General features: G+C 42.8%; 1 protein-coding gene across 2 annotated transcripts; it reads left to right on the forward strand.

The window, feature by feature from the left end:
- The first annotated feature begins 4,499 nt into the window (after window positions 1-4,499).
- LOC120053697 (multidrug and toxin extrusion protein 1-like) lies at window positions 4,500-27,253 on the forward strand. 2 transcript variants are annotated; one of them, XM_039000891.1, is made up of 17 exons: window positions 4,500-5,136; window positions 5,368-5,469; window positions 5,720-5,788; window positions 5,999-6,147; window positions 11,462-11,504; window positions 11,610-11,654; window positions 13,276-13,373; window positions 13,469-13,566; window positions 14,003-14,116; window positions 23,466-23,533; window positions 24,128-24,236; window positions 24,566-24,641; window positions 24,798-24,867; window positions 25,710-25,842; window positions 25,937-26,031; window positions 26,179-26,242; window positions 26,367-27,253. In XM_039000891.1, the coding sequence occupies exons 1-17, from the start codon at window positions 4,801-4,803 to the stop codon at window positions 26,588-26,590; spliced, it is 1,893 nt and encodes a 630-aa protein (XP_038856819.1). In that variant the 5' UTR covers window positions 4,500-4,800; the 3' UTR covers window positions 26,591-27,253. The 2 variants fall into 2 exon arrangements, with proteins under 2 accessions (XP_038856819.1, XP_038856820.1); XM_039000892.1 differs by lacking the exon at window positions 26,179-26,242 and having other exon boundaries at window positions 26,367-26,505.
- The last annotated feature ends 39 nt before the right edge of the window (window positions 27,254-27,292 follow it).

Consider the following 27,292-nt stretch of genomic DNA (forward strand, 5'->3'; position numbering starts at 1 on the left):
TTGATCACCCTGTCGCTGGCCACCTTTGGGGAGGGTGTATAGTGTGAAAGGCCGAAACACCCTAGGAACCAAAGGTACACTACTGACGATGCGCTCCCCAAATTTCACCAGGCTCACTGTTCATGAACTCTTGGAAGTGCTTGCACAAAGGATAGTAACATCTCATCCTGTGTTCTTGGAATCTGACATTGTATTCCCATTTGAACTTTGTTTTGCTTTTAAATGGTTGAAAGCGCAACAAAGATGACAATCGAAGCAACAAGCAGACATTGTTTTTCAATTGGAATTTGGTTGTGCTTTTCAGATGGTTCAAAGCATAGTGAAAATACATTGGGAAACTTCTGGCTTAGTTTTTGAAGCGGGCGAATAAAGGTTGAAATCTCATTGATCAACGTTTCAACCAAAAATTACCCAAATTCCACGTTTAAATGATGTGTTGTGCCCAGTGGGTTCCTGTAATTAATCCAGTTAGTTAGTTAGGACATGAGGAAGACATGAGACTGAAGCCCTCGGGCGGCATGCAGGTGCAGGTGCCGCCGGTGTTAGCCAGAGATTAAATCATGATGAAGTCTTGGACAAACGACAAGGATTACGGAAGAGGCTATTTAAATAAACTAGCCATTTGGGTAAATGTGGGTGTGGAAGATTGTCGTGGCAGAATCAGATTTAGCTAAGTAACATAGATAGATAAGATGTTATTTTCATCATATGCTTGTGAGATACTTGTCATTAGAATGGTGCCCTTTGGAATATAGGGTTGGCAGTGCATTTTCCCCTTCTGTGATAGGACTTAGTAACTTGGGGCCAGAGAGGGGAGAGGTCAGGCTTGTCTTCATAAATCAATGTATCTGTTAAACCATGTGGTGCTATGTAGAATATCAGAAGGGGAGGAGGACAGAATGGAACGTTGTTTTCTTATGGGAACGTGTCTGTAACTATTCTTAAACCATGTGACGGGATGGCGTTATTAATGGGGAACCAGTTAGTTATCTCATACAATGTCTGTACGCCAGTCCCTCCCTACTTTTCTCATAGGGGGAAGGAGTTTGGCAGTGTTTGGAACCATTGTATTTCCCCTCTGAGGTTGCCCTTATCTTGACCTAGTAATTGACCTAAGAGGCTCACTGTCTGATTTTGAGTTTGTCCAGGTTTGGGAGTATCTAGAAATGACAATTGATATATGCCATTGGATGAGGTAATGTTTGGTAGACAGTGAAGTATCAAGCATGAGATTGAAACCTTGTCTTGGGAGATCAAACTGAACGATGATTTATAGCTGATGCTGTCTAGCGATAGGATACTCCTCTTTCGGGTAAAGGATTCTTTGTAAGTTGAGAGGGGTGTATCTTGGCTATAAATGAAACTAAGAATTGTTTTGTAAGCACTCTCAGAGAATTCATTTATAGACACTGAATTGATCTGAGAGTCAAAAAAGGGCTTTGGTGAAGCTTGTATATATATTAAAGATGGAATATATAATGTAACTCTGACTTGTGTGTGGTTGGCTCTCTCTCTCTCTCTTTATTGAGTAATACAGGAAATTACCACGACAAGATACAATTGTTGTTAATGGCATGCTTTTGGCTAGTTTGCAAATCTTGTTTAGTTGTCTAATAAGGCTGAGGGTTGCCTAATGCTGTCTGTGAGATGTACCTATCATGTAGGCATATAACCTTTTCTGTTACCTTCTAATTTCAGCTGATCATAGTCTGGTGGCTGTTTAGTTCAGTGGATGGGACTGTCTGGTGTCTTTCCCTCAAGATCAGGATTGGAACTGTCATTCTGCATCAGGGGTGGCTATAACTTCCTGAACTCAAAAGCCTGAGAGAGAAAATTAAAATTAAAGAAAGGTGTTACACCAACATTCCAGTGAAAGATTTTCTCAGAGACTTGTATTGGTATAATATGTTTTACTGTACTGAATGTTCACCTGTTTCCACTTCCTGTTAAAAACTGACCCCAATACCTCATGCAGATCATTACACTGGTCTCCCTCATCTGAAGGCGGGATAGGTAAAAACTACAGTATGTAATGGAACAAAGAAGGTTGTTTTATGCAGTGGAGGTTGCTGAGGGGAGGATGGCACATAATAATGGCTGGAACGGTGTGAATGAAATGGCATAAAATACATGGAAACCATGTGTTTGATGTATTTGATACCATTTCATTAATTCTGCTCCAGCCATTACCAAGAGCCTGTCCTCCCCAATTAAGGTGCCACTAACCTCCTGTGGTTTTATGTTAAAAGTATTCCATTGTTGACAAAAGGACAAATCTACCCTAGTATTGTTCACCAGCTGTCTGTCTGGTAGAGGTGAGGCTAGTGCATATAAGTGTTTCCCACTGGAGTACAGGAGCTGTATGTCCAGCAGATGTCCCTGTGGTGCAGCGGATGAGGCTTAGCTGTCTTTCACCAGCCATGAACACTACATGGCCAAAAGTATGTGGACACCTGCTTGTCGAACGCCTCATTCCAAAATCATGGGCATTAATATGGAGTTGGTCCCCCCTTTTCGTGCCATAACAGCCTCCACTCTTCTGGGAAGGCTTTCCACCAGATGTCGGAAATTGCTGCGGGGACTTGTTTCCATTCAGCCACAAGAGCATTAGTGAAGCCAGGTACTGATGTTGGCCAATTAGGCCTGGCTCACAGTTGGCATTCCAAAGGTGTTCGATGGGGTTGAGGTCAGGGCTCTGTGCAGGCCAGTAAGGTTCTTCTACACTGATCTCAAAAATCATTTCTGTATGGACCTCGCTTTGTGCACGCGGGCATTGTCATGCTGAAACAGGAAAGGTTCTTTCCCAAACTGTTGCCACAAAGTTGGAAGCACAGAATCGTCTATAATGTCATTGTATGCTGTAGCGTTAAGATTTCCCTTCTGGAACTAAGGGGCCTAGCCAGAACCATGAAAAACAGCCCCAGACCATTATTCCTCCTCCACCCAACTTTATAGTTGTCACTATGCATTCAGGCAGGTAGCATTCTCCTGGCATCCACCAAACCCAGATTTGTCCATCGGACTGCCAAATGGTGAAGAGTGATTCATCACTACAGAGAATGCGTTTACACTGTTTCAGAGTCCGATTGCAGCGAACTTTACACCACTCCAGCCAATGCTTGGCATTGCGCATGGGGATCTTAGGCTTGCTTGTGGCTGCTCGGCCATGGAAACCCATTTCATGAAGCTCCTGATGAACAGTTCTTGTGCTGACGTTGCTTCCAGAGACTGTTTGGAACTCGGTAGTGAGTGTTGTAACCGTGGACAGACGATTTTTACACACTACGCGCTTCAGCACTCGGCGGTCCCGTTCTGTGAGCTTGTGTGGCCTACCACTTCGCAGCTGAGCCGTTGTTGCTCCTAGACGTTTCCACTTCACAATAACAGCACTGCTCTAGCAGGGCAGAAATTTGACGAACTGACTTGTTGAAAGGTGGCATCCTATGGCGATGCCACATTAAAAGTCACTGAGCTCTTCTGTAATGCCATTCTACTACCACTGTTTGTCTATGGAGATTGCATGGCAGTGTGCTCAATTTTATACACCTGTCAGCAACGGGTGTGTCTGAAATAGCCAAATCCACTAAGGTATCTGCCTTGCCTGGCTACCCAGAGTCCTTGCTCCGGCCAAACGGTACGCCATGCCCACGGACATAAGTTTCTTCTCCACAATAGAGAGCAATAGTAATGGCGTCTTTTTGTAGGCACTAACTCCGCCATGGTTCGTTGGGAAAATGTATGGAGTTTTTGTAGGCACTAACTCCGCCATGGTTCGTTGGGAAAATGTATGGAGTTTTTGTAGGGTTTTTCGATAAACGCAGGAAATAAGGTCTATGGTAAACACAGGCTTAGGAGATCTTATACGTTTTGTTCTATGACATAACCACCATCAGCTAACGTCGCTCTTTCTGAATTTTTAAGCATTTAGGTAATAATAAAAAACACATAAAGCAGAGATAAAAGCTTCATAATTCATAATGGCCAAGGTCAATGCTCCTTACCAGATTGATGAGGAGGAACATGACAGCAAACCATTGTTGTCGAACTGTCTGTCACTCAATCTTTACTTTGAGTGATAATGTAACATTCAACAGATAATGTAACACCCCCTTACAAAAAGTAATACAGGATTCCTGCAGGATTTGTTTACCATTGTGAAGGAATTGCGGTGACTTGCAGAAGTCCTGTAGGGCTTTATTGTAAGAGTTTCAACACATAATAGTTATAATGCCCTACATAAGTATATCCTCATTAATTTAGCATACAAGTGTTTTTGTAGCAAATTGTCTTGACATAACACACACTCAGCAACTCGCGCACTCAGTCTTGACAGTCTTGGCCCTTCAGGTAGGCTATATGTTAATGTGGACATTGGAACTCAGAGGTCGACCTCTCCTGAGTCCCCTCATCAAGCTTCAGCCAGCAACTAAGGATTCTGACGCGTTTGGTCGGTTTAAGGATGTGTAAACAGACCAATGTCCCTTTCTGGTCGAAGCTGCTACTCTTTCGAGTTCGAGCATTAAAAAAACAAGCAGGACCGAGGCAATCTTCATATAATAAAAAAAATGCCTTTATTTTAATGGCATGTTCAATGGAACAAAGATTTCAAAACTCCGGCGCGTTTCGGCAGCATGGCCTTCGTCATAGGACTACAAAGATACAACGATGTCTTGTTTTTGAACAAACCATGTTCCGACCGTTTGTAGCTCCAGTAAAATAGTCACGCACACGCATTAGCGAACAGATGACACCGGGGGAAAATAGGGGTGTATTCTAGGAAGGAAAATGGGAGGGGCCTAGATGCATTTAAATAGAAACTTGTTTTCGTTGCAAAACGCAAATGTTTGGACAAATGATTGCACTCCAGTTTTTGTTGGTACCAACGGCAACAATCATTTGTACTCAGCAAAATTATCAAAACGTTTTCAATACATAGGCTGTGGTCAGTGCGGTAGTAAAATGGAAGAAGTTACAACATGTATCCCAGTGGACCCTACCTCGAAAGGTAATTCACCAATTTATGGCTCCATCATATCTAAATTACCTGCAGAAGGAGGCTCTTTCAGTCGAGCAAGGAGAAGGATGTCAGTCGAAATAGAGGAGATGGTTGAAATTCTTAAACTGGCTGGACCAATGGTAAGCTTGATACTTCTAGAAGAAAATGTTAAAATGCACTTCGTATACTTTTTCTAGGCTACAGTTTTTTATTGGTATTATTTGATATTGAGTACCGTAGTACTTTTACAACGTTTCCTTTTGATAATGACTGCACGGATTATGTATTTGTTGTTGTTGAACGTGATGGGGACTTGTTGATTTAAAAACAAGGGAGCGTATGAATAAATTGATACAACTATTTTTCCTCAGTTCATCTCCATGCTGATGCTCATGCTAATCAGTTTTGTTAGCACGGTGTTCTGTGGACACTTAGGCAAAACGGAGCTGGCAGCTGTGACTCTGGCCACTTCGGTAAGAGCAGCTCTTTGACTACTTTGAACTGAACCGTGTGTAGCCAATAGCCATGGCCTGCTTTGAGATCACTGTCTTCCTGAAAAAGCAATTCATACAAGTCAAAAGAAACATCACCATTTACCTGCAATCACTCAAAGTCCCTTGTGTGGTGCTCTGCTAGGAGCTCATGGATAAAATAATTCTGTGCCTTCTGACCAGTGTGCATGTAATCTTAACTCATGACAGAATCTCGCCCCTATGTCAACAGGTGGTCAATATTACAGGCATATCCATCGGCACCGGGCTGGCATCAGCCTTCGACACACTGATTTCTCAGGTAAGGCGACTGACTGACTGATGAATTTGGGGCGGGGAAGAGTAAGAATATTGGAATTTCAAAGAAGCTTCCTGAATTGACTGTAATTAAAATGGAATTAACCCCAAACATGTTAACTTTGTACCTAAAATGATAACATATCATTAGGGATGATCCTTGAGATCAGCAGCACCTTTATCCTGTCAATCCATCTCTGCTGTGTGACTGTAGATTTTCGGGAGCAACAATCTGAAGTATGTGGGTGTGACTGTGCAGAGAGGAATTCTGATCCTGCTCCTGTCCTGCTTCCCCTGCTGGGCTCTCCTCATCAACACAGAGCCCATCCTACTGGCCATCCACCAGAGCCCGGAGGTCTCCAGGTCAGCCCCACCATCACATACTATTTCACATCCCATACCTGGGTTATGTTCCAAGTAGGTGCGAAATGGGAGAAACAGTTTTAATTAGAAGAATGTGGTACTGGCTGAGCCCAGAGGTCTCCAGGTCATGCTCACTGTCAGTCACATCCCATATCTTGGTCAAGTTCCTAGTAGGAACGAAACTGGATATTATAATTAAAACATTTATTATAAGAATGAGGTACTGACTGAATTTAGAATGCTCATTTTTTTTTTTTTATATATTTTTGGATTAGGAGAACCTGAGATCACATATTAATATAGGGCATTCTGAAGCCCAGTCAGACCTGACCTCCAGGGGGGTGGCATGCATATAGTCTGGGTAGCCATTTTGATTAGGTGTTCATGAGTCTTATGGCTTGGGGGTAGAAGCTGTTTAGAAGCCTCTTGGACCTAGACTTGGTGCTCCACTACTGCTTGTCGTGCGGTAGCAGAGAGAAGTCTGACTAGGGTGGCTGGAGTCTTTGACAATTTTTAGGGCCTTCCTCTGACACTGTCTGGTATATAGGTCCAGGATGGCAGGAAGCTTGGCCCGAGTGATTTACTGGGCCGTACGCACTACCCTCTAGTGCGTTGTTGTCGGAGGCCGAGCAGTTGCCATACCAGGCAGTGACGCAACCAGTCAGGATACTCTCGATGGTGCAGCTGTAGAACCTTTTGAGGATCTGAGGACCCATGCCAAGTCTTTTTAGTCTCCTGGGGGGGAATAGGTTTTGTCATGCCCTCTTCACGACTGTCTTTGTGTGTTTGGACCATGATAGTTTGTTGGTGATGTGGACACCAAGGAACTTGAAGCTCTCAACCTGTTCCACTGCAGCCTCGTCGGTGAGAATGGGGGCGTGCTCGGTCCTCTTTCTTCCTGTAGTCCACAATCATTTCCTTTGTCTTGATCACGTTGAGGGAGAGGTTGTTGTCCTGGCACCACCCGGCCAGGTCTCTGACTTCCTCCCTATAGGCAGGCTCATTGTTGTCGGTGATCAGGCCTACCACTGTTGTCATCGGCAAACTTAATGATGGTGTTGGAGTCATGCTTGGCCGTGCAGTCATGAGTGAACAGGGAGTACAGGAGGGGACTGAGCATGCACCCCTGATGGGCCCCTGTGTTGAGGATCAGCGTAGCGGCTGTGTTGTTACCTACCCTTACCACCTGGGGGAGGCTCGTCAGGAAGTCCAGGATCCAGTTGCAGAGGGAGGTGTTTAGTCCCAGGGTCCTTAGCTTATTGATGAGCTTTGAGACACTATGGTATTGAACGCTGAGCTGTAGTCAATGAATAGCATTCTCACATAGGTGTTCCTTTTGTCCAGGTGGGAAAGGGCACTGTGGAGTACAATAGAGATTGCATCATCTGTAGGGGTGGTATGCAAATTGGTGTGGGGCTAGGGTTTCTGGGATAATGGTGTTGATGTGAGCCATGACCAGCCTTTCGAAGCACTTCATGGCTACAGACGTGAGTGCTACGGGTCGGTAGTCGTTTAGGCAGGTTACCTTTGTGTTCTTGGGCACAGGCACTAGGGTGGTCTGCTTAAAACATGTTGGTATTACAGACTTGGACAGGGCGAGGTTGATAATGTCAGTGAAGACACTTGCCAGTTGGTCAGCGCATGCTCGCAGTACACGTCCTGGTAATCCGTCTGGCCCCATGGCCTTGTGAATGTTGACCTGTTTAAAGGTCTTACTCACATCGGCTGCAGAGAGCGTGATCAGTCTTCCAGAACAGCTGGCGCTTGAAAGCGGCAGCTCTAGCCTGTAGCGCAGTGCGGATGTTATCTGTAATCCATGGCTTCTGGTTGGGGTATGTAAGTACGGTCACTGTGGGGACAACGTTATTGATGAAGCCAATGACTGATGTGGTGTACTCCTCTGCCATTGGAGGAATCCCAGAACATATTCCAGTCTGTGCTAGCAAAACAGTCCTGTAGCTTAGCATCTGCTTCATCTGACCACTTTATTGATCTGGAATATTTAGGTCACTGGTGCTTCCTGCTTTCATTTTTGTTTGTAAGCAGGAATCAGGCGGATAGAATTATGGTCAGAATTTCCAAATGGAGGGCAAGGGAAAGCTTTGTATGTGTCTGTGTGTGGAGTAAAGGTGTTCCAGAGTTTTCCCTCTGGTTGCACATTTGACATGCTGATAGAAATTTGGCAAAACAGATTTAAGTTTCCCTGCATTAAAGACCCCGGCTACTAGGAGCGCCGCCTCTGGGTGAGTTTTCTTGTTTGCTTATGGTGGAACGCAGCTCAATCAATGCTGTCTTGGTGCCAGCCTCTGACTGTGGTGGTATGTAGACAGCTACGAAAAATACAGATGAACACTCTCTAGGTAGATAGTGTGGTCTACAGCTTATCATGAGATACTCTACCTCAGGTGAGCAATAGCTCGATACTTCCTTAAATATCGTGCACCAGCTATTATTTACAAAAATACATAGTCCGCCGCCCCATGTCTTATCAGACGCCGCTGTTCTATCCTGCCGGTGCAGGGTGTAACCAGCCAGCTGTATGTTGATGGTGTCTCCGTGAAGCATAAGATATGCTGTGTCAGCACAGTAAGGTATGACTCCTTTGGGTTCCCATAAAAAGCAGGGGGTAAAACGCTCCTTATCTTTGTGATAGGGTAAGTTAATAACGTAATACCCCTCCACCTGTAACTTGATTTATAAGGGCGGGTCAAGTTTACTAGTTTACTAGTAATTTTACTAAGTTTTCTGAAAATTTTCCTGCTGTTCCTACAGGGGCCTGCCCTATCATGGGGTGTGAGGTTTTCATTCTGACATTGACTGACATTGAATTGATAATGCCCGAGCAGTTGCGTGTATTCATGGAAGTCAAGGGACCCTCCCCCACAAAAAAAAGTTACCAATGTATTTTGTTCAATTCGCAAAAGACGCTCAATGTATATGATATACATTCATACCATTCTCCAAGTGGAAAGTTTGTTTGGAGAGCTCACAAACTGCATAACACTCATGATAAAGAACTTTTGGTTTATTTAATTGCATTTACTAGTTTACTGTCAAGTTCTTTGGCGAGCATGTGTCCGGTTTCTCCATGTTTAATGTTGTCGTTGCAGAGACAAAGACCGTGTTTGAGAGGGGTTTAACAGCAATGCATCATAGGTGAATTGTGACTGACTGATCTACAAATAATGAGTCGTTATTTAGGATGCAAGGTGATTTTAACTACTATTATTATTATTATTATTATTATTTGACCATGCTGGTCATTTATGAACATTTGAACATCTTGGCCATGTTCTGTTATAATCTCCACTCGGCACAGCCAGAAGAGGACTGGCCACCCCTCATAGCCTGGTTCCTCTCTAGGTTTTGGCCTTTCTAGTGAGTTTTTCCTAGCCACCGTGCTGCTACACCTGCATTGCTTGCTGTTTGGGGTTTTAGGCTGGGTTTCTGTACAGCACTTTGAGATATCAGCTGATGTACGACGCGCTATATAAATACATTTGATTTGATTTTGTAGATCAGTCAGTCGGAAGTCGACCTGCTGTCATTTTGATCCTTTCACACGGCCAATATTTTCCTGATTTCCTGCAACCCTACACAATTTGTCAAGGGGCTGAGATAAACCAATTCAGTTTTAAAGCTAATTTCTTACAATTCTACACATTTCGCCATGGCTTATGCCATATTTTTATGCTCTGAGTGACTAAAATGTTATTACAAAATCAGTGGGGGTCCCATGCCATTTTTTAAATTTGATTCTGACTGTCTAGTTTTCATTTTGGTTGTTATTTGTCAAATATGATCTTATACAGTTGAAGTCGGAAGTTTACATACACCTTAGCCAAATACATTTAATCCTAGTCAATCCCTGTCTTAGGTCAGTTAGGATCACCACTTTATTTCAAGAATGTGAAATGTCAGAATAATAGAGAATTATTTCAGCTTTTATTTCTTTCATCACATCAGTGGGTCAGAAGTTTACATACACTCAATTAGTATTTGGTGGCATTGCCTTTAAATTGTTTAACTTGGGTCAAATGTTTCGGGTAGCCTTCCACAAGCTTCCCACAATAAGTTGGGTGAATTTTGTCCCATTCCTCCTGACAGAGCTGGTGTAACTGAGTAAGGTTTGTAGGCCTCCTTGCTCGCACACGCTTTTTCAGTTCTGCCCACAAATTTTTCCTTTTCCTCCAAACATGACTATGGCCAAACAGTTCTATTTCTGTTTCATCAGACCAGTGGACATTTCTCCAAAAAGTACGATCTTTGTCCCCATGTGCAGTTGCAAACCTTAGTCTGGCTTTTTTATGGTGGTTTTGGAGAAGTGGCTTCATTGCTGAGCGGCCTTTCAGGTTATGTCGATATAGGACTCGTTTTACTGTGGATATAGATACTTTTGTACCTGTTTCCTCCAGCTTCTTCACAAGGTCCTTTGCTGTTGTTCTGGGATTGATTTGCACTTTTCACACCACAGTACGTTCATCTCTAGGAGACAGAATGCTTCTCCTTCCTGAGCGGAATGGTGGCTGCGTGGTCCCATGGTGTTTATACTTGCGTACTATTGTTTGTACAGATGAACGTGGTACCTTCAGGTGTTTGGAAATTGCTCCCAAGGATGAACCAGACTTGTGGAGGTCTACAATTTTTTTTTTCTGGGGTCTTGGCTGATTTCTTTTGATTTTCCCATGATGTCAAGCAAAGAGGCACTGAGTTTGAAGGTAGGCCTTGAAATACAGCCACAGGTACACATCCAATAGGCTAATTGACATGAGTCAATCAGAAGCTTCTAAAGCCATGACATAATTTTCTGGAATTTTCTAAGCTGTTTAAAGGCATAGTCAACTTAGTGTATGTAAACTTATGACCCACTCGAATTGTGATTCATTGAAATAATCTGTCTGTAAACAATTGTTGAAAAAATTACTTATGTCATGCACAAAGTAGATGTCCTAACCAACTTGCCAAACTATAGTTTGTTAACAAGATATTTGTGGAGTGGTTGAAAATCAAGTTTTATTGACTCCAACCTAAGTGTATGTAAACTTCTGACTTCAACTGTAAATACTGTATCTAGTGCCATTTTATGTTTTCTACATACAGTACTTTATCTGGTTTAAGTTTACACTGAACATGTTTTGCCATCCCGAACATTCTATTCATATGTGTATATTATTTTTATTAAATCTATTTTGGAGTGGCGACAACAATTTAGCAGCAGTGGCCCACCGCTGCTAAATTAATATAGGGGAAACACTGAGATGACTGTTTGCTCCTGCATGTTCATTAGTTGGTATTTATTGTGTGTGTCCCTCAGGCTTACTCAACTCTATGTGAGGATCTTCATGCCTGCTCTGCCAGTGAGTTAACCAAGCCCGTAGTTCTTACAGAATTCTACAAAGTGTTGGCTCATCCTACTGATTTAAGATCTGCATGTGAATCTCATGGCTGCAGTGTCTCCACAGGCATGCTTCATGTATCAGCTGCAAGGAAGATACCTTCAAAACCAGGTGCTGTATGTGTTTCAATAGAACTTGTTTGTCATTGTGGTCGTGACTGGGACCCAACAGACCAATCAGTGGGTGAGGTTAGGCCACCGTTTTCCCATTCCATCCTCATATGTCTAGTATATATGCTTGTGTGTATTACTCACAATAATTGACAGCGATTTTATATTACGTTAAAATAAATGGCACCAAAATGCGTTGTACTTGATGCGCTCGCAAGTGGAAGTATTCCATACTTGTTTTGGATTACATGCTGTCTATTTTAAACGTTATGGTTATTTTACATCCTTTTGAGGGGGAAATTAAAAGGGAACACGTCTGCCCACCCTCCGAGCTCATGAGATCTGAGGGGTATAGTACAAAGCAGAACCAAATCAAATTTGATTGGTCACATACACATGGTTAGCAGATGTTAATGCAAGTGTAGCGAATAACAATTCCCAACAACTACCTAATACACACATCTAAAGGGGTGAATGAGAATATGTACATTTAAGTATATGGATGGCCGAGCGGCATAGGCAAGGTGCAGTAGATGGTATAAAATACATGTGATATGAGTAATGTAAGATATGTAAACATTATTTATGGTGGCATTGTTTAAAGTGACTGAGCCATTTGTTAGGGAGTTAGCCAGTTAACTTGCCTGAATATTCTAAAATAACTTTTTTTGTTTTCAGTAAGATAAGCTTGAAATGGGCATGGTCTCTTTCTGTTAACATTAACTTGACAAGTGCTTATTTAATTTATTTTGTCGACATTTAGAAAGTTTGCATAGAAAATAGATGCGACAATTGCCTGCTAGGGTTTGTTTGTTTTTGAACTATCTTGTGTTGATTTAAAAACAGCTGGACGTAATGATGTCGTAAACAAAATAGTTTATCAAAAAAATCTACATTGTCGATAAAAAAATAAATGTAGTAGTTAGTGTTTCCATTATCCATTTGGGCAAATTACGCATTAATAAATTGGCTACAGCCTGTATGCGTTCCAACCTATCTGTTTCATGTCTCAGGTAGCCTGCGAAAGCCAGCATGGATAGAATGCAATAATTAACAAAGATTTGCCATATTCTTATGTGCCGACGTATTGCCACAGTCTGTGCCATGGTGAAATTCCCGTAGATCTGAAATTGTATGGTGAAACTTACCAGCAAAGCAATTCAGGCATTCTTGAAAGTCAGGACAATCTTTATTGGGATAAAAAAAATGTATTTAGCAAGCGGTAGGCATTTAGAATTAAATGTGGTGACATGTTCCCCCGCATTCCTTCAAAACTATTCAGCAATCATACTTTATTCGAATAACACTGTTTCCATCATTTGTTGCAAAAAATAAAGTTTATTCTATATCTGCCATTTCCATTACACATGTCAAAGATTCTTTTGTTACAACATTTCTTTTGTCGAATAAACCTAGGTCAATGGAAACGTGCCTACTGACTCAACAACCAAAAACAAGTATCTGTTTGGCTTTCTTAATGATCCAGAAAATGAACTGTTTTATTAAAAGTTAGCTGGCTAACTGATTGATTGTGTTTTGTAGAATACCCCTCTGTTCCAACGCCCACTGTGACATTGTAAGAACAATGTTGTCCTGACGTTGAGACTGTATTTTCCCGACAGGGTATCATATGGCCCCAGGTGATAACTGGAGTGGTGGGGAACCTTCTAAATGTGATCACCAACTACACCTTCCTCTATCAACTCAACTTGGGCGTGGCGTGAGTTACATTTATAAAAACCAAAGTTGTTATACAGCCATATCAGAAAACATGAGATGGCAGTCACCCCTCAACTGTCATCCTCTCCATCACAGGGGCTCTGCAGCTGCTAACACCATCTCCCAGTACACCTTGGCTATAGTCATCTATGTGTACATCCTATGGAGAGGGCTGCACAAAGCCACCTGGGACGGTGAGTCCCTGACCTCTGAATTCAGTTTGTATTGATGTGATGAAAGTCAATATATTGCTTTGCACAATAGCCAGGGGACAAGGTTGATATTGATGTGGTTAGCTTTAGATCATGTCATATAGATGGGGAAAGTCCACCAACCAACTGTAGTCAGACATTGCTAATTACTGAAGCGAGTGATATAAGTGTACTTGTGAATAGAAATTATTAAAATGTATTTTCTCTTGGTCACTTGGAATTTTCATGATTTAAAGTAGCTGTTTAACACCCCCCAAACCATGTGTGTACAACTACGATACTTCATTGACAGTGACTGATATTTTAATATGGATTTGTCAATCTAATGGCAGGCAGTCCAAATCGTAATGTGTAAACCAGTGTTTGTTTACCCTGCTGTCAACTAAATGTCACCGTGCCCTGTCCTTTTGACCCCAAGGCTGGTCACGTGACTGCCTGCAGGAGTGGGGGCCTTTCCTCTACCTGGCTGTTCCCAGCATGCTCATGATGTGTCTGGAGTGGTGGACCTATGAGATTGGAGTATTCATGGCAGGTCAGGGGTCACATTAGGGCATCTACCTTCAGAACTACCATGGTTTGTTTAAAAAATATATGTATACGCTGGAGGTCGGCCGATTATGATTTTTCAATACCGATTATTGGAGGACCCAAAAAAGCCGACGCCGATTTAATTAATTTTTTTTTTTTAAATGTATTTATTTGTAATCATGACAATTCCAACAATACTGAATGAACACTTATTTTAACTTAATATAATACATCAATAAAATCTATTTAGCCTCAAATAAATAATGAAACATGTTCAATTTTGTTTAAATAATGCAAAAACAGTGTTGGAGAATGTAAAAGTGCAATATGTGCCATGTAAAAAAGCTAACGTTTTAAGTTCCTTGCTCAGAACATATGAAAGCTGGTGGTTCCTTTTAACATAAGACTTAAATATTCCAAGGTAAGAGGTTGTAGTTAATATAGTATTTATAGGACTATTTCTCTCTACCATTTGTATTCCATATACCTTTGACTATTGGATGTTCTTATAGGCACTTTAGTATTTCCAGTGTAACAGTATAGCTTCCGTCCCTCTCCTTGCCGCTACCTGGGCTCAAACCAGGAACACATCGACAACAGCCACCCTCGAAGCAGCGTTACCCATGCAGAGCAAGGTGAACAACTACTCCAAGTCTCAGAGTGAGTGTTTGAAACGCTATTAGCCCGCATCCCGCCAACTAGCTAGCCATTTCACTTCGGTTACACCAGCCTCATCTCGGGAGTTGATAGGCTTGAAGTCATAAACGGCGCAATGCTTGAAGCACAGTGAAGAGCTGCTGGCAAAACGCACAAAAGTGCTGTTTGAATGAATGCTTACGAGCCTGCTGGTGCCTACCATCGCTCAGTCAGACTGCTCTATCAAATCAAAGACTTAATTATAACATAACACACAGAAATATGAGCCTTTGGTCATTAATATGGTCGAATAATCCTGCTAACCTGGATTTCTTTTAGCTAAATATGCAGGTTTAAAAATACACTGCTCAAAAAAATAAAGGGAACACTAAAATAACACATTCTAGATCTGAATGAATGAAATATTCTTATTAAATACTTTTTTCTTTACATAGTTGAATGTGCTGACAAGAAAATCACACAAATTATCAATGGAAATCAAATTTATCAACCCATGGAGGTCTGGATTTGGAGTCACACTCAAAATTAAAGTGGAAAACAACACTACAGGCTGATCCAACTTTGATGTAATGTCCTTAAAACAAGTCAAAATGAGGCTCAGTAGTGTGTGGCCTCCACGTGCCTGTATGACCTCCCTACAACGCCTGGGCATGCTCCTGATGAGGTGGCGGATGGTCTTCTGAGGGATCTCCTCCCAGACCTTGACTAAAGCATCCGCCAACTCCTGGACAGTCTGTGGTGCAACGTGGCTTTGGTGGATGGAGCGAGACATGATGTCCCAGATGTGCTCAATTGGATTCAGGTCTGGGGAACGGGTGGGCCAGTCCATACTGCTGACACACTCCAGCCACATGAGGTCTAGCATTGTCTTGCATTAGGAGGAACCCAGGGCCAACCGCACCAGCATATGGTCTCACAAGGGGTCTGAGGATCTCATCTCGGTACCTAATGGCAGTCAGGCTACCTCTGGCGAGCACATGGAGGGCTGTGCGGCCCCCCCAAAGAAATGCCACCCCACACCATGACTGACCCACCGCCAAACCGGTCATGCTGGAGGATGTTGCAGGCAGCAGAAGGTTTTCCACGGCGTCTCCAGACTCTGTCACGTCTGTCACGTGCTCAGTGTGAACCTGCTTTCATCTGTGAAGAGCACAGGGCGCCAGTGGCGAATTTGCCAATCTTGGTGTTCTCTGGCAAATGCCAAACGTCCTGCACGGTGTTGCGCTGTAAGCACAACCCCCACCTGTGGACGTCGGGCCCTCATACCACCCTCATGGAGTCTGTTTCTGACCGTTTGAGCAGACACATGCCCATTTGTGGCCTGCTGGAGGTCATTTTGCAGGGCTCTGGCAGTGCTTCTCCTTGCACAAAGGCGGAGGTAGCGGTCCTGCTGCTGGGTTGTTGCCCTCCTACGGCCTCCTCCACGTCTCCTGATGTACTGGCCTGTCTCCTGGTAGCGCCTCCATGCTCTGTACACTACGCTGACAGACACAGCAAACCTTCTTGCCACAGCTCGCATTGATGTGCCATCCTGGATGAGCTGCACTACCTGAGCCACTTGTGTGGGTTGTAGACTCCGTCTCATGCTACCACTAGAGTGAAAGCACCGCCAGCATTCAAAAGTGACTAAAACATCAGCCAGGAAGCATAGGAACTGAGAAGTGGTCTGTGATCACCACCTGCAGAACCACTCATTTATTGGGGGTGTCTTGCTAATTGCCTATAATTTCCACCTGTTGTCTATTCCATTTGCACAACAGCATGTGACATTTATTGTCAGTGTTGCTTCCTAAGTGGACAGTTTGATTTCACAGAAGTGTGATTGACTTGCAGTTACATTGTGTTGTTTAAGTGTTCCCTTTATTTTTTTGAGCAGTGTATATATACACATACAGTTCCCATTCAGACCCCTTGACGTTTTCCACATTTTGTACCTTATTCTAAAATTCATTAAATAAAACAATTTCCTCAGCAATCTACACACAATACCCCATAATGACAAGGTTAAAACAAGTTTTAAAAAATGTTGCTAATGTATTAAAAAACAAAAATACCTTATTTACATAAGTATTCAGACCCTTTGCTACGAGACTCAAAATTGAGCTCCTGTTTCCATTGATCATCCTTGAGATGTTTCTACAACTTGGTTGGAGTCCTGTGGTACATTCAATTGATTGGACATGATTTGGAAAGGCACACACACACACCTGTCTATATAAAAAGGTCCCACAGTTGACAGTGTATGTCAGAGCAAAAACCAAGCCACGAGGTCGAAGGAATTGTCCGTAGAGCTCCTAGACAGGATTGTGTCGAGGCGAAGATCTTGGGAAGGGTAGCCAAAAAAATTCTGCAGCATTGAAGGTCCCCAAGAATACAGTGGCCTCCATCATCCTTAAATGGAAGAAGTTTGGAACCACCAAGACTCTTCCTAGAGCTGGCCGCCTGGCCAAACTGAGCAATCAGGGGAGAAGGGCCTTGGTCAGGCAAGTGACCATGAACCCAGTGGTCACTCTGGCAGAGCTCCAGAGTTCCTCTGTGGAGATGGGTGAACCTTCCAGAAGGACAACCATCTCTGCAGCCCTCCACCAATTAGGCCTTTATGGTAGAGTGGCCAGATAGAAGCCCCTCAGTTAGAGACATGACAGCCCGCTATGAGTTTGCCAAAAAGCACCTAAGGGACTCTCAGACCATGAGAAACAAGATTCTCTGCTCTGATGAAACTCTTTGGCCTGAATGCCAAGCGTCACATCTGGAGGAAACTTGGCACCATCCCTACGGTGAAGCATGGTGGTGGCAGCATCATGCTGTGGGGATGTTTTTCAGCGGCAGGGACTGGGAGACTAGTCAGGATCAAGGCAAAGATGAACGGAGCAAAGTACAGAAAGATCCTTGATGAAAACCTGCTCTAGAGCACTCAGGACCTCAGACTGGGGCGAAGGTTCAACTTCCAACAGGACAACGATCCTAAGCACACAGTCAAGACAACACAGGAGTGGCTTCGGGACAAGTCTCTGAATGTCCTTGATTAGCCCAGCACAGTGCCCGGACTTGAATCCAATCAAACATCTGTGGAGAGACCTGACAATAGCTGTGCAGCAACGCTCCCCATCCAACCCGACAGCGCTTGAGAGGATCTGCAGAGAAGAATGTGAGAAACAGGTGTGCCAAGCTTGTTGCGTCATACCCAAGAAGACGAGGCTGTAATCGTTGTCAAAGGTGCTTCAACAAAGTACTGATTAAACGGTCTGAATACTTAAATATAATGGTAATTTATTAAATAAACTTGACTAACATTTCTAAAAACCTGTTTGTGGGGGATTGTGTGTAAATTGATGAGGGAAAAAACCCATTTATATCAATTTTAGAATAAGGCTGTAACCTAACAAAGAGGAAAAAGTCAAGTGGTCTGAATACTTTACTTTCCAAAGGCACTGTATATATATATATATATATATACACACACACACACGGTCCAAAGTTTTAGAACACCTATTCATTCAAGGGTTTTTTCCTTTATTTTTTACATTTTAGAATAATAGTGAAGACCTCAAAACAATGAAATTACACATATGGAATCATGTAGTATCCCCCCAAAAAAGTGTTAAAAAAATCAAAATATATTTTATATTTGAGATTTTTCAAATAGCCACCCTTTCCCTTGACAGCTTTGCACACTCTTGGCATTCTCTCAACCAGCTTCACCTGGAATGCTTTTCCAACTGTCTTGAAGGAGTTCCTACATATGCTGAGCACTCGTTGGATGCTTTTCCTTCACTCTGCGGTCCAACTCATCCCAAACCATCTCAATTGGGTTGAGGTCAGGGGATTGTGGAGGCCAGGTCATCTGATGCAGCACTCCATCACTCTCCTTCTTGGTAAAATAGCCCTTACACAGCCTGGAAGTGTGTTGGGTCATTGTCCTGTTTAAATTCAAATGATAGTCCCACTCAGCGCATACCAGATGGGATGGCGTATCGCTGCAGAATGCTGTGGTAGCCATGCAAGTGTGCCTTGAAATCTAAATAAAATCACAGACAGTGTCACCAGCAAAGCACCCCCACACCATAACACCTCCTCCATGCTTTACGGTGGGAAATACACATTCAGAGATCATCCGTTCACCCACACTGCGTCTCACAAAGACAGTGACTGGAACCAAAAATCTCCAATTTGGACTCCAGACCAAAGGACACATTTCCACCAGAATGATGTCCATTGCTCTCTTCGTATTAGTGTGCTTTAGCAATGGTTTCTTTGCAGCAATTGAACTATGAAGGCCTTTGCAGCAGAGGTCGCGCTCTGGGTCTTCCTTTCCTGTGGCAGTCCTCATTTTCCTCAGTTTCATCATAGTGCTTGATGGTTTTTGCAAATGCACTTGAAGAAACTTTCAACGTTCTAAATGTTCTGTATCTACTGACCTTCACATCTTAAAGTAATGATGGACTGTCGTTTCTCTTTGCTTATTTGAGCTGTTCTTGCCATAATATGTACTTGGTATTTTACCAAATAGGGCTATCTTCTATATACCAACCCTACCTTGTCACAACACAACTGATTGGCGCAAATGCATTAAGGAAAGAAATTCCACAAATTAACAAGGCACACTTATTAATTGAAATTCATTCCAGGGGACAATCTCATGAAGCTGGTTGAGATAATGCCAAGAGTGTGCAAAGCTGTCATCAAGGCAAAGAGTAGCTACTTTGAAGAACCTCGAATATAATTTATTTATTTAACACTTTTGGTTACTACAGGATTCCATGTTTTATTTCATAGTTTGATGTCTTCACTACTATTCTACAATGTAGAAAATAGTACAAAAAAAAAAAACAACCTGGAATGAGTAGGTGTGCTGTGTGTATACTAGACGTCGACCGATTAATCGGAATGGCCGATTAATTAGGGCCGATTTCAAGTTGTCATAACAATTGGAAATCGGTATTTTTGGTCACCGATTTTTCTTTTTACACCTTTATTTAACTAGGTAAGTCAGTTAAGAACACGTTCTTATTTTCAATGATGGCCTAGGAACAGTGGGTTAACTGCCTTGTTCAGGGGCAGAACGACAGATTTTTACCTTGTCAGCTCGGGGATTCAATCTTGCAACCTTACAGTTAACTAGTCCAATGCTCTAACCACCTGCCTCATTGCACTCCACGATGAGCCTGCCTGTTACGCGAATGCGGTAAGAAGCCAAGGTAAGTTGCTAGCTAGCATTAAACTTTTCTTATAAAAAACAATCAATCATAATCACTAGTTAACTACACATGGTTGATGATATTACTAGTTTATCTAGCGTGTCCTGCGTTGCATATAATCGATGCGGTGCGCATTCGCGGAAAAAGGACTGTCGTTGTTCCAACGTGTACCTAACCATAAACATCAATGCCTTTCTTAAAATCAATACACAGAAGTATATACACTGCTTAAAAAAATAAAGGGAACACTTAAACAACACAATGTAACTTCAAGTCAATCACACTTCTGTGAAATCAAACTGTCCACTTAGGAAGCAACACTGATTGACCATAAATTTCACATGCTGTTGTGCAAATGGAAAAACATCCCCACAGCATGATGCTGCCACCACCATGCTTCACCGTAGGGATGGTGCCAAGTTTCCTCCAGATGTGACGCTTGGCATTCAGGCCAAAGAGTTTCATCAGAGCAGAGAATCTTGTTTCTCATGGTCTGAGAGTCCCTTAGGTGCTTTTTGGCAAACTCATAGCGGGCTGTCATGTCTCTAACTGAGGGGCTTCTATCTGGCCACTCTACCATAAAGGCCTAATTGGTGGAGGGCTGCAGAGATGGTTGTCCTTCTGGAAGGTTCACCCATCTCCACAGAGGAACTCTGGAGCTCTGCCAGAGTGACCACTGGGTTCATGGTCACTTGCCTGACCAAGGCCCTTCTCCCCTGATTGCTCAGTTTGGCCAGGCGGCCAGCTCTAGGAAGAGTCTTGGTGGTTCCAAACTTCTTCCATTTAAGGATGATGGAGGCCACTGTATTCTTGGGGACCTTCAATGCTGCAGAATTTTTTTGGCTACCCTTCCCAAGATCTTCGCCTCGACACAATCCTGTCTAGGAGCTCTACGGACAATTCCTTCGACCTCGTGGCTTGGTTTTTGCTCTGACATACACTGTCAACTGTGGGACCTTTTTATATAGACAGGTGTGTGTGTGTGTGCCTTTCCAAATCATGTCCAATCAATTGAATGTACCACAGGACTCCAACCAAGTTGTAGAAACATCTCAAGGATGATCAATGGAAACAGGAGCTCAATTTTGAGTCTCGTAGCAAAGGGTCTGAATACTTATGTAAATAAGGTATTTTTGTTTTTTAATACATTAGCAACATTTTTTAAAACTTGTTTTAACCTTGTCATTATGGGGTATTGTGTGTAGATTGCTGAGGAAATTGTTTTATTTAATGAATTTTAGAATAAGGTACAAAATGTGGAAAACGTCAAGGGGTCTGAATGGGAACTGTATGTGTATATATACACTGCTCAAAAAAATAAAGGGAACACTTAAACAACACAATGTAACTGCAAGTCAATCACACTTCTGTGAAATCAAACTGTCCACTTAGGAAGCAACACTGACAATAAATGTCACATGCTGTTGTGCAAATGGAATAGACAACAGGTGGAAATTATAGGCAATTAGCAAGACACCCCCAATAAATGAGTGGTTCTGCAGGTGGTGATCACAGACCACTTCTCAGTTCCTATGCTTCCTGGCTGATGTTTTAGTCACTTTTGAATGCTGGCGGTGCTTTCACTCTAGTGGTAGCATGAGACGGAGTCTACAACCCACACAAGTGGCTCAGGTAGTGCAGCTCATCCAGGATGGCACATCAATGCGAGCTGTGGCAAGAAGGTTTGCTGTGTCTGTCAGCGTAGTGTACAGAGCATGGAGGCGCTACCAGGAGACAGGCCAGTACATCAGGAGACGTGGAGGAGGCCGTAGGAGGGCAACAACCCAGCAGCAGGACCGCTACCTCCGCCTTTGTGCAAGGAGAAGCACTGCCAGAGCCCTGCAAAATGACCTCCAGCAGGCCACAAATGGGCATGTGTCTGCTCAAACGGTCAGAAACAGACTCCATGAGGGTGGTATGAGGGCCCGACGTCCACAGGTGGGGGTTGTGCTTACAGCGCAACACCGTGCAGGACGTTTGGCATTTGCCAGAGAACACCAAGATTGGCAAATTCGCCACTGGCGCCCTGTGCTCTTCACAGATGAAAGCAGGTTCACACTGAGCACGTGACAGACGTGACAGAGTCTGGAGACGCCGTGGAAAACCTTCTGCTGCCTGCAACATCCTCCAGCATGACCGGTTTGGCGGTGGGTCAGTCATGGTGTGGGGTGGCATTTCTTTGGGGGGGCCGCACAGCCCTCCATGTGCTCGCCAGAGGTAGCCTGACTGCCATTAGGTACCGAGATGAGATCCTCAGACCCCTTGTGAGACCATATGCTGGTGCGGTTGGCCCTGGGTTCCTCCTAATGCAAGACAATGCTAGACCTCATGTGGCTGGAGTGTGTCAGCAGTATGGACTGGCCCGCCCGTTCCCCAGACCTGAATCCAATTGAGCACATCTGGGACATCATGTCTCGCTCCATCCACCAAAGCCACGTTGCACCACAGACTGTCCAGGAGTTGGCGGATGCTTTAGTCAAGGTCTGGGAGGAGATCCCTCAGAAGACCATCCGCCACCTCATCAGGAGCATGCCCAGGCGTTGTAGGGAGGTCATACAGGCACGTGGAGGCCACACACTACTGAGCCTCATTTTGACTTGTTTTAAGGACATTACATCAAAGTTGGATCAGCCTGTAGTGTTGTTTTCCACTTTAATTTTGAGTGTGACTCCAAATCCAGACCTCCATAAATTTGATTTCCATTGATAATTTTTGTGTGATTTTGTTGTCAGCACATTCAACTATGTAAAGAAAAAAGTATTTAATAAGAATATTTGATTCATTCAGATCTAGGATGTGTTATTTTAGTGTTCCCTTTATTTTTTTGAGCAGTATATATATATATATATATATATATATATATATATATATATATATTCACCTTAAAGGGATGGAGAGAAACAAACAGGAATTTTCACAGAACCAGTCACAGCGACATTAGTTATGTTCAGAAAGTATTACATTAACTGTCCAGTGAATCACACTTTTTAAGTTCATTTTCTGTTAACCCAAATAATGTTGTTGACTTGTCCTATAATCATATTTGTTAACAAATCATGAATTGAAGAGAGAACACTTCAAAAACTTGTCTCAAACAGATTGAGGAAATAGCAAGCATTTTTTATACTTAGAATGTCATACTCCTGAGGAGAATGAGCTAGCAAATCAAGGTCTACTCTCATTAATATTTCGATTGACTGGTATACGCCCACACCATACTTAGTTTTCCTTCCAATTTTTTTTTAAATTTCACACGCATTGTAATTATTGGTCATATTTCATAGAAGTCTGGAAACACTGGACAGTTACTTTTAAGATTACTGTTTATTTAAAGATAAAAGTGGTGTCAACCCTTGGCATAAACTGGTAAAGTATATTAGTGCTTCAAATGCATTTAAGCTTTCTGTGAGCGGTTTCCTGTATTTCACTTTCTCAACTTTTAGCATATTGAAAATATACTAGTTATGTTGACAATTCCTCACATTCAGATTTCTCCAGGTCTTATCGGTGAAGCTGAGCTGGGAGCTATGTCAGCCCTCTACCAGGTGTCCAGCATCACATTTATGGTAAACTTAAAGGGATGCTCCGTAATTTCAGCCGGTAGTTTTGAAAGTAGTGCTCATTAACCAAAACGGGTCCCTGAAAAATTGTGTTCTACGTCATCCATTTCGTATGATATGTTACATCCTGCAAATCAATTCATATGATATGTTATGAATTCGTAAGTGCTTAAGACCTTGGACTGCACCTTTTTTTTTAACGGATACTTCGGGATTTTGGCAATGAGGCCCTTTATCTACTCACCAGAGTCGGGTGAACTAGTGGATACAATTTTTATGTCTTTGTGTCCAGTATGATGTGAGTTCGAGGTAGTTTTGCGAGCCAATGCTAACTAGCGTTAGCGCAAATACATGGAAGTCTGTGTATATGCTAGCAGATACCCATAGATTTCCCATCTTTGTGCTAGCTCTAGTTGGCAACTTCTTTCAAATTGCAAGCAGAGACATAAATGCTATCCACAATTTTAATCTGACTGGGGAAGTAGAAAAAAGGCCTCATTTATTGCCACTTTCTGGCTATCATGTCAACTTTTTTGCATTTACAGCTGGTTGAGAGTTGCATGAATTAAATAATTTAAAAAAATCTCTCTTTCTCACAAGTTTCCTCTAGGGTTTGCTGTAGCTGCCAATGTGAGGATGGGGAATGCTCTGGGTGCTGGGAACACAGAGCAGGCCAAGCTGTCTGGCAAGGTCTCCTTCATCTGTGCATGTAAGAGCCCACCCCTGCTCCCTGGCTACACACTAACTAACGATAACTAAGGACAACGGCAATTAGCCACCTCACACATTCAGTAAAAAAAAACAAGGATAGTTTGATCTGTTGCCTGATTAGTAACTTCTTTAACTCGGACACCCACTTCTTGTTGTAACTTCATTGTCAGCTGAATCGCAATTGTTAGGCAGTTTGTCAGATTTGGTGTTCGTCTCGGGCTTGATGCTGTATTCTAACCAGCTGGTGTAAAAGTTCAACTAAACATCCCAGCCATAAAAACAAAAAAATTCTAAATGAGCCTGTTTGCTACTTGTGCTCTGTCCCAGTCACAGTTTCCCTCGTCATTGCCATTATCCTTGGGTTGACTAAAGACGTGCTAGGATACATCTTCACCCAGGATGAGTGAGTAGAGTTGTGGGCTGCCGCTGGGCCAATGACAGATGATGTAGTCCTGCAAGGTCTTCAGCTGTGGCTATGTTACTGTGTATTGATAAATGTGTGTAATGGGATCTGGGTATTGTTCTTCACTAACATCTCTCTCTCTCCTCTCTCTCTCAGGGACGTTATTAAAAAGGCAGCTCCGCTTTTACTGTTGTATGCCTTCCACCATGTATTCGATGCCATAGCGGTGAGGGCAGCGCTGCTTCAGCTAAAAGCCAGTTGTACATCTTTACACTCATTGACTTGCTTGGTTGGTGACTGAATCGTTACTCCAATTAGGATGTAAGTCCACAATGATCACCTCCCATTGCATGTCGTGGTGGATAGGCTTGAGGTGTACAGTATATATACTACAGCCTAGAAAATACCTTTGGTCTAATAACCTCAGTGATTCAGATGACTCATCATTTTGTGCACATGATCATTGAGCTTTGAAACCCCTTCATCTCTGGTCCTGCGTTATCCCACCCCCCCCCCCCCCCACCCCCCCTATTTTTTTATGATTAGACAAATCTAAAGGTATTTGCCAAAATAAAGGGAACCCTTGTAGGTCCACTCAACCCCTCAAGGTGAACGCCAATAATTACACAGCCATTCTGAGTGATCACCTTCAACCTATGGTGAATCATTTCTATCCTGATGGGAGTGGACATTTCCCCCCCCCCCCAACCAACCACAGGGCACAAGTGATCACTGAATGGTTTGATGGTTTGACCATATGCCTCAGTCACCAGATCTCAACCCAATTGAACACTTATGGAAGATTCTGGAGCGGGGCCTGTGACAGCATTTTACACCACCATCAACAAAACTTCAAATGATGGAATTTCTCCTGGAATAATGGCGTCGTATCCCTCCAATGGAGTTCCAGACCCTTGTAGAATCTATGCTAAGGCGCTTTGAAGCTCTTTTGTCAGCTCGTGGTGGCCCAATATTTTTATTATTTTGGCAGTTACCTGTGTATGCACATATAACAGGGCCTTTTTCCTCCTTGGGAAGCGAAGTAAAGCCTTCTGGGTGTTTCTACAGGTGTTGATGGGTGGCGTTGTAAGGGGAGCAGGAAAACAGATGGTTGGTGCTGTGTCCTACCTGGTCGGTTACTACATTATAGGCCTGCCCATTGCAGTGTCGCTCATGTTTCGCTTCAAAATGTGCATATTAGGTAAGGCATTAGACATTTGGAGACTACAATAACCCATCATTGTGATGTACAGTGTAACCTTTTCTCACATGGTCATATTGCCCATTTCTCTCAGGATTTAGGATCGGGTTCTTCTTATGTAGCATCCTGCACTCTATTTTCCTTATTGTCTACATGTGTAAACTCAACTGGAAACAAACCACCTACGAAGTAAGCAGACCTTTTTCTAACCTTTGTTCTTTTCATCCTATTTTGATTTTTTTTTTACCATCTTTACTGAACCAATGTTCTACTTCTGACGATAATACATGTGGATTGTTTGTCAGTGACGCATACTGAAGATATATTTTTTGTCAGGCACTGGTGAGGGCAGGAGTGCAGAGCCTTAAAGAGAACGCTCCCTGTCTGGAAAAGACTTGGGGTATTTACAGGAACATTTTAACTTGTGCAACGTCAACCATGGACACCAGCCCTTAAAGAAACAATGATGCTCCATTTCCTTGTCTTCTAACCCAATCTTTCCATTCCCCTCTGTCTCCTCATAGGCTCGTACCAGACCCTTTTGACCAATGAGCTGAGTCCGGTGGGTGTGGTTCTGTCTGTCAGGCATCTGGTTCTTCGGCGTGGCTTGGCTGTGGTCATCATGCTGCTCATCCTCGCCATTGGAATCGTCACCAACCAGCTGCTGACTGTTACGCTGCCCGCCATGCCTGACCCCCAAGCCCAACCCCTTCTATTCCCTAATGCAACAAACACACAACTTGCATAGACATACTCACACAAACTTTAAACCTAGTTGGCCTTTTATTATTTCAACCACATTTCTTGTGTGCTATCAGTAACCTGGCAGTAATAATGAGCCAGTAATGTGCCTTAATATAAAACCTGAAACTAATCCAACATTATTGCATGTTTCAGGGAGATTTCCACACACGCAATGTTTATAAAGGTTATTGATATCGTTCAGCTTAATAATGGTCTTCTGCTACGACAGCTTGGTTAGTCGGCTATGTTATGCATTGGGTCCATAGACAAGCGTTGGTGTCTGTCTCCACTCTGACTTACTCTTATTTCTCTCACCAGATTGTGGCCCTGCTGTGAAGTTATTGATTCATGAAAATAAAAACATAAAATGCACTGTTTGTTCCTGGCAAAAGACCAAACATCAGCGCTGGTCACTGTGGTCGGTCACCATTGTCATGTGATTGCTTTGAAGAAATGGGCCCGGACCAAACAGTTTGTCCACTTAGTTGTGGGCTGTAGTACATATTTGCAGATTGAGCAATGTGCATTTGCAAAAAAATTCATTTAAGTGCCTCATCAAAAACATAAAATTGTATCAGCAAATGTAATTTTGATAAACTTGTTTGCATTCTTTAACAGATCTGAATACACATTTATTACTATGAATTGTTTCAAATATTAAAGTGATTCTTACAAAATATTGTTTGCAAGCTATGCTGCATGTTAC

Source organism: Salvelinus namaycush, chromosome 9 (assembly GCF_016432855.1).
Source record: "Salvelinus namaycush isolate Seneca chromosome 9, SaNama_1.0, whole genome shotgun sequence".
In the NCBI taxonomy this organism is placed as follows: Eukaryota; Metazoa; Chordata; class Actinopteri; order Salmoniformes; family Salmonidae; genus Salvelinus; species Salvelinus namaycush.

Bases quoted from the DNA above. Each gene is read 5' to 3' on its own strand.
- LOC120053697 (XM_039000891.1), top strand. From the start codon at position 4,801: ATGCATTTAAATAGAAACTTGTTTTCGTTGCAAAACGCAAATGTTTGG. The intron at 5,470-5,719 runs GTAAGAGCAGCT...CTATGTCAACAG, and splicing joins CTGTGACTCTGGCCACTTCG to GTGGTCAATATTACAGGCAT. The intron at 26,243-26,366 runs GTATTTACAGGA...GTCTCCTCATAG, and splicing joins CTGTCTGGAAAAGACTTGGG to GCTCGTACCAGACCCTTTTG.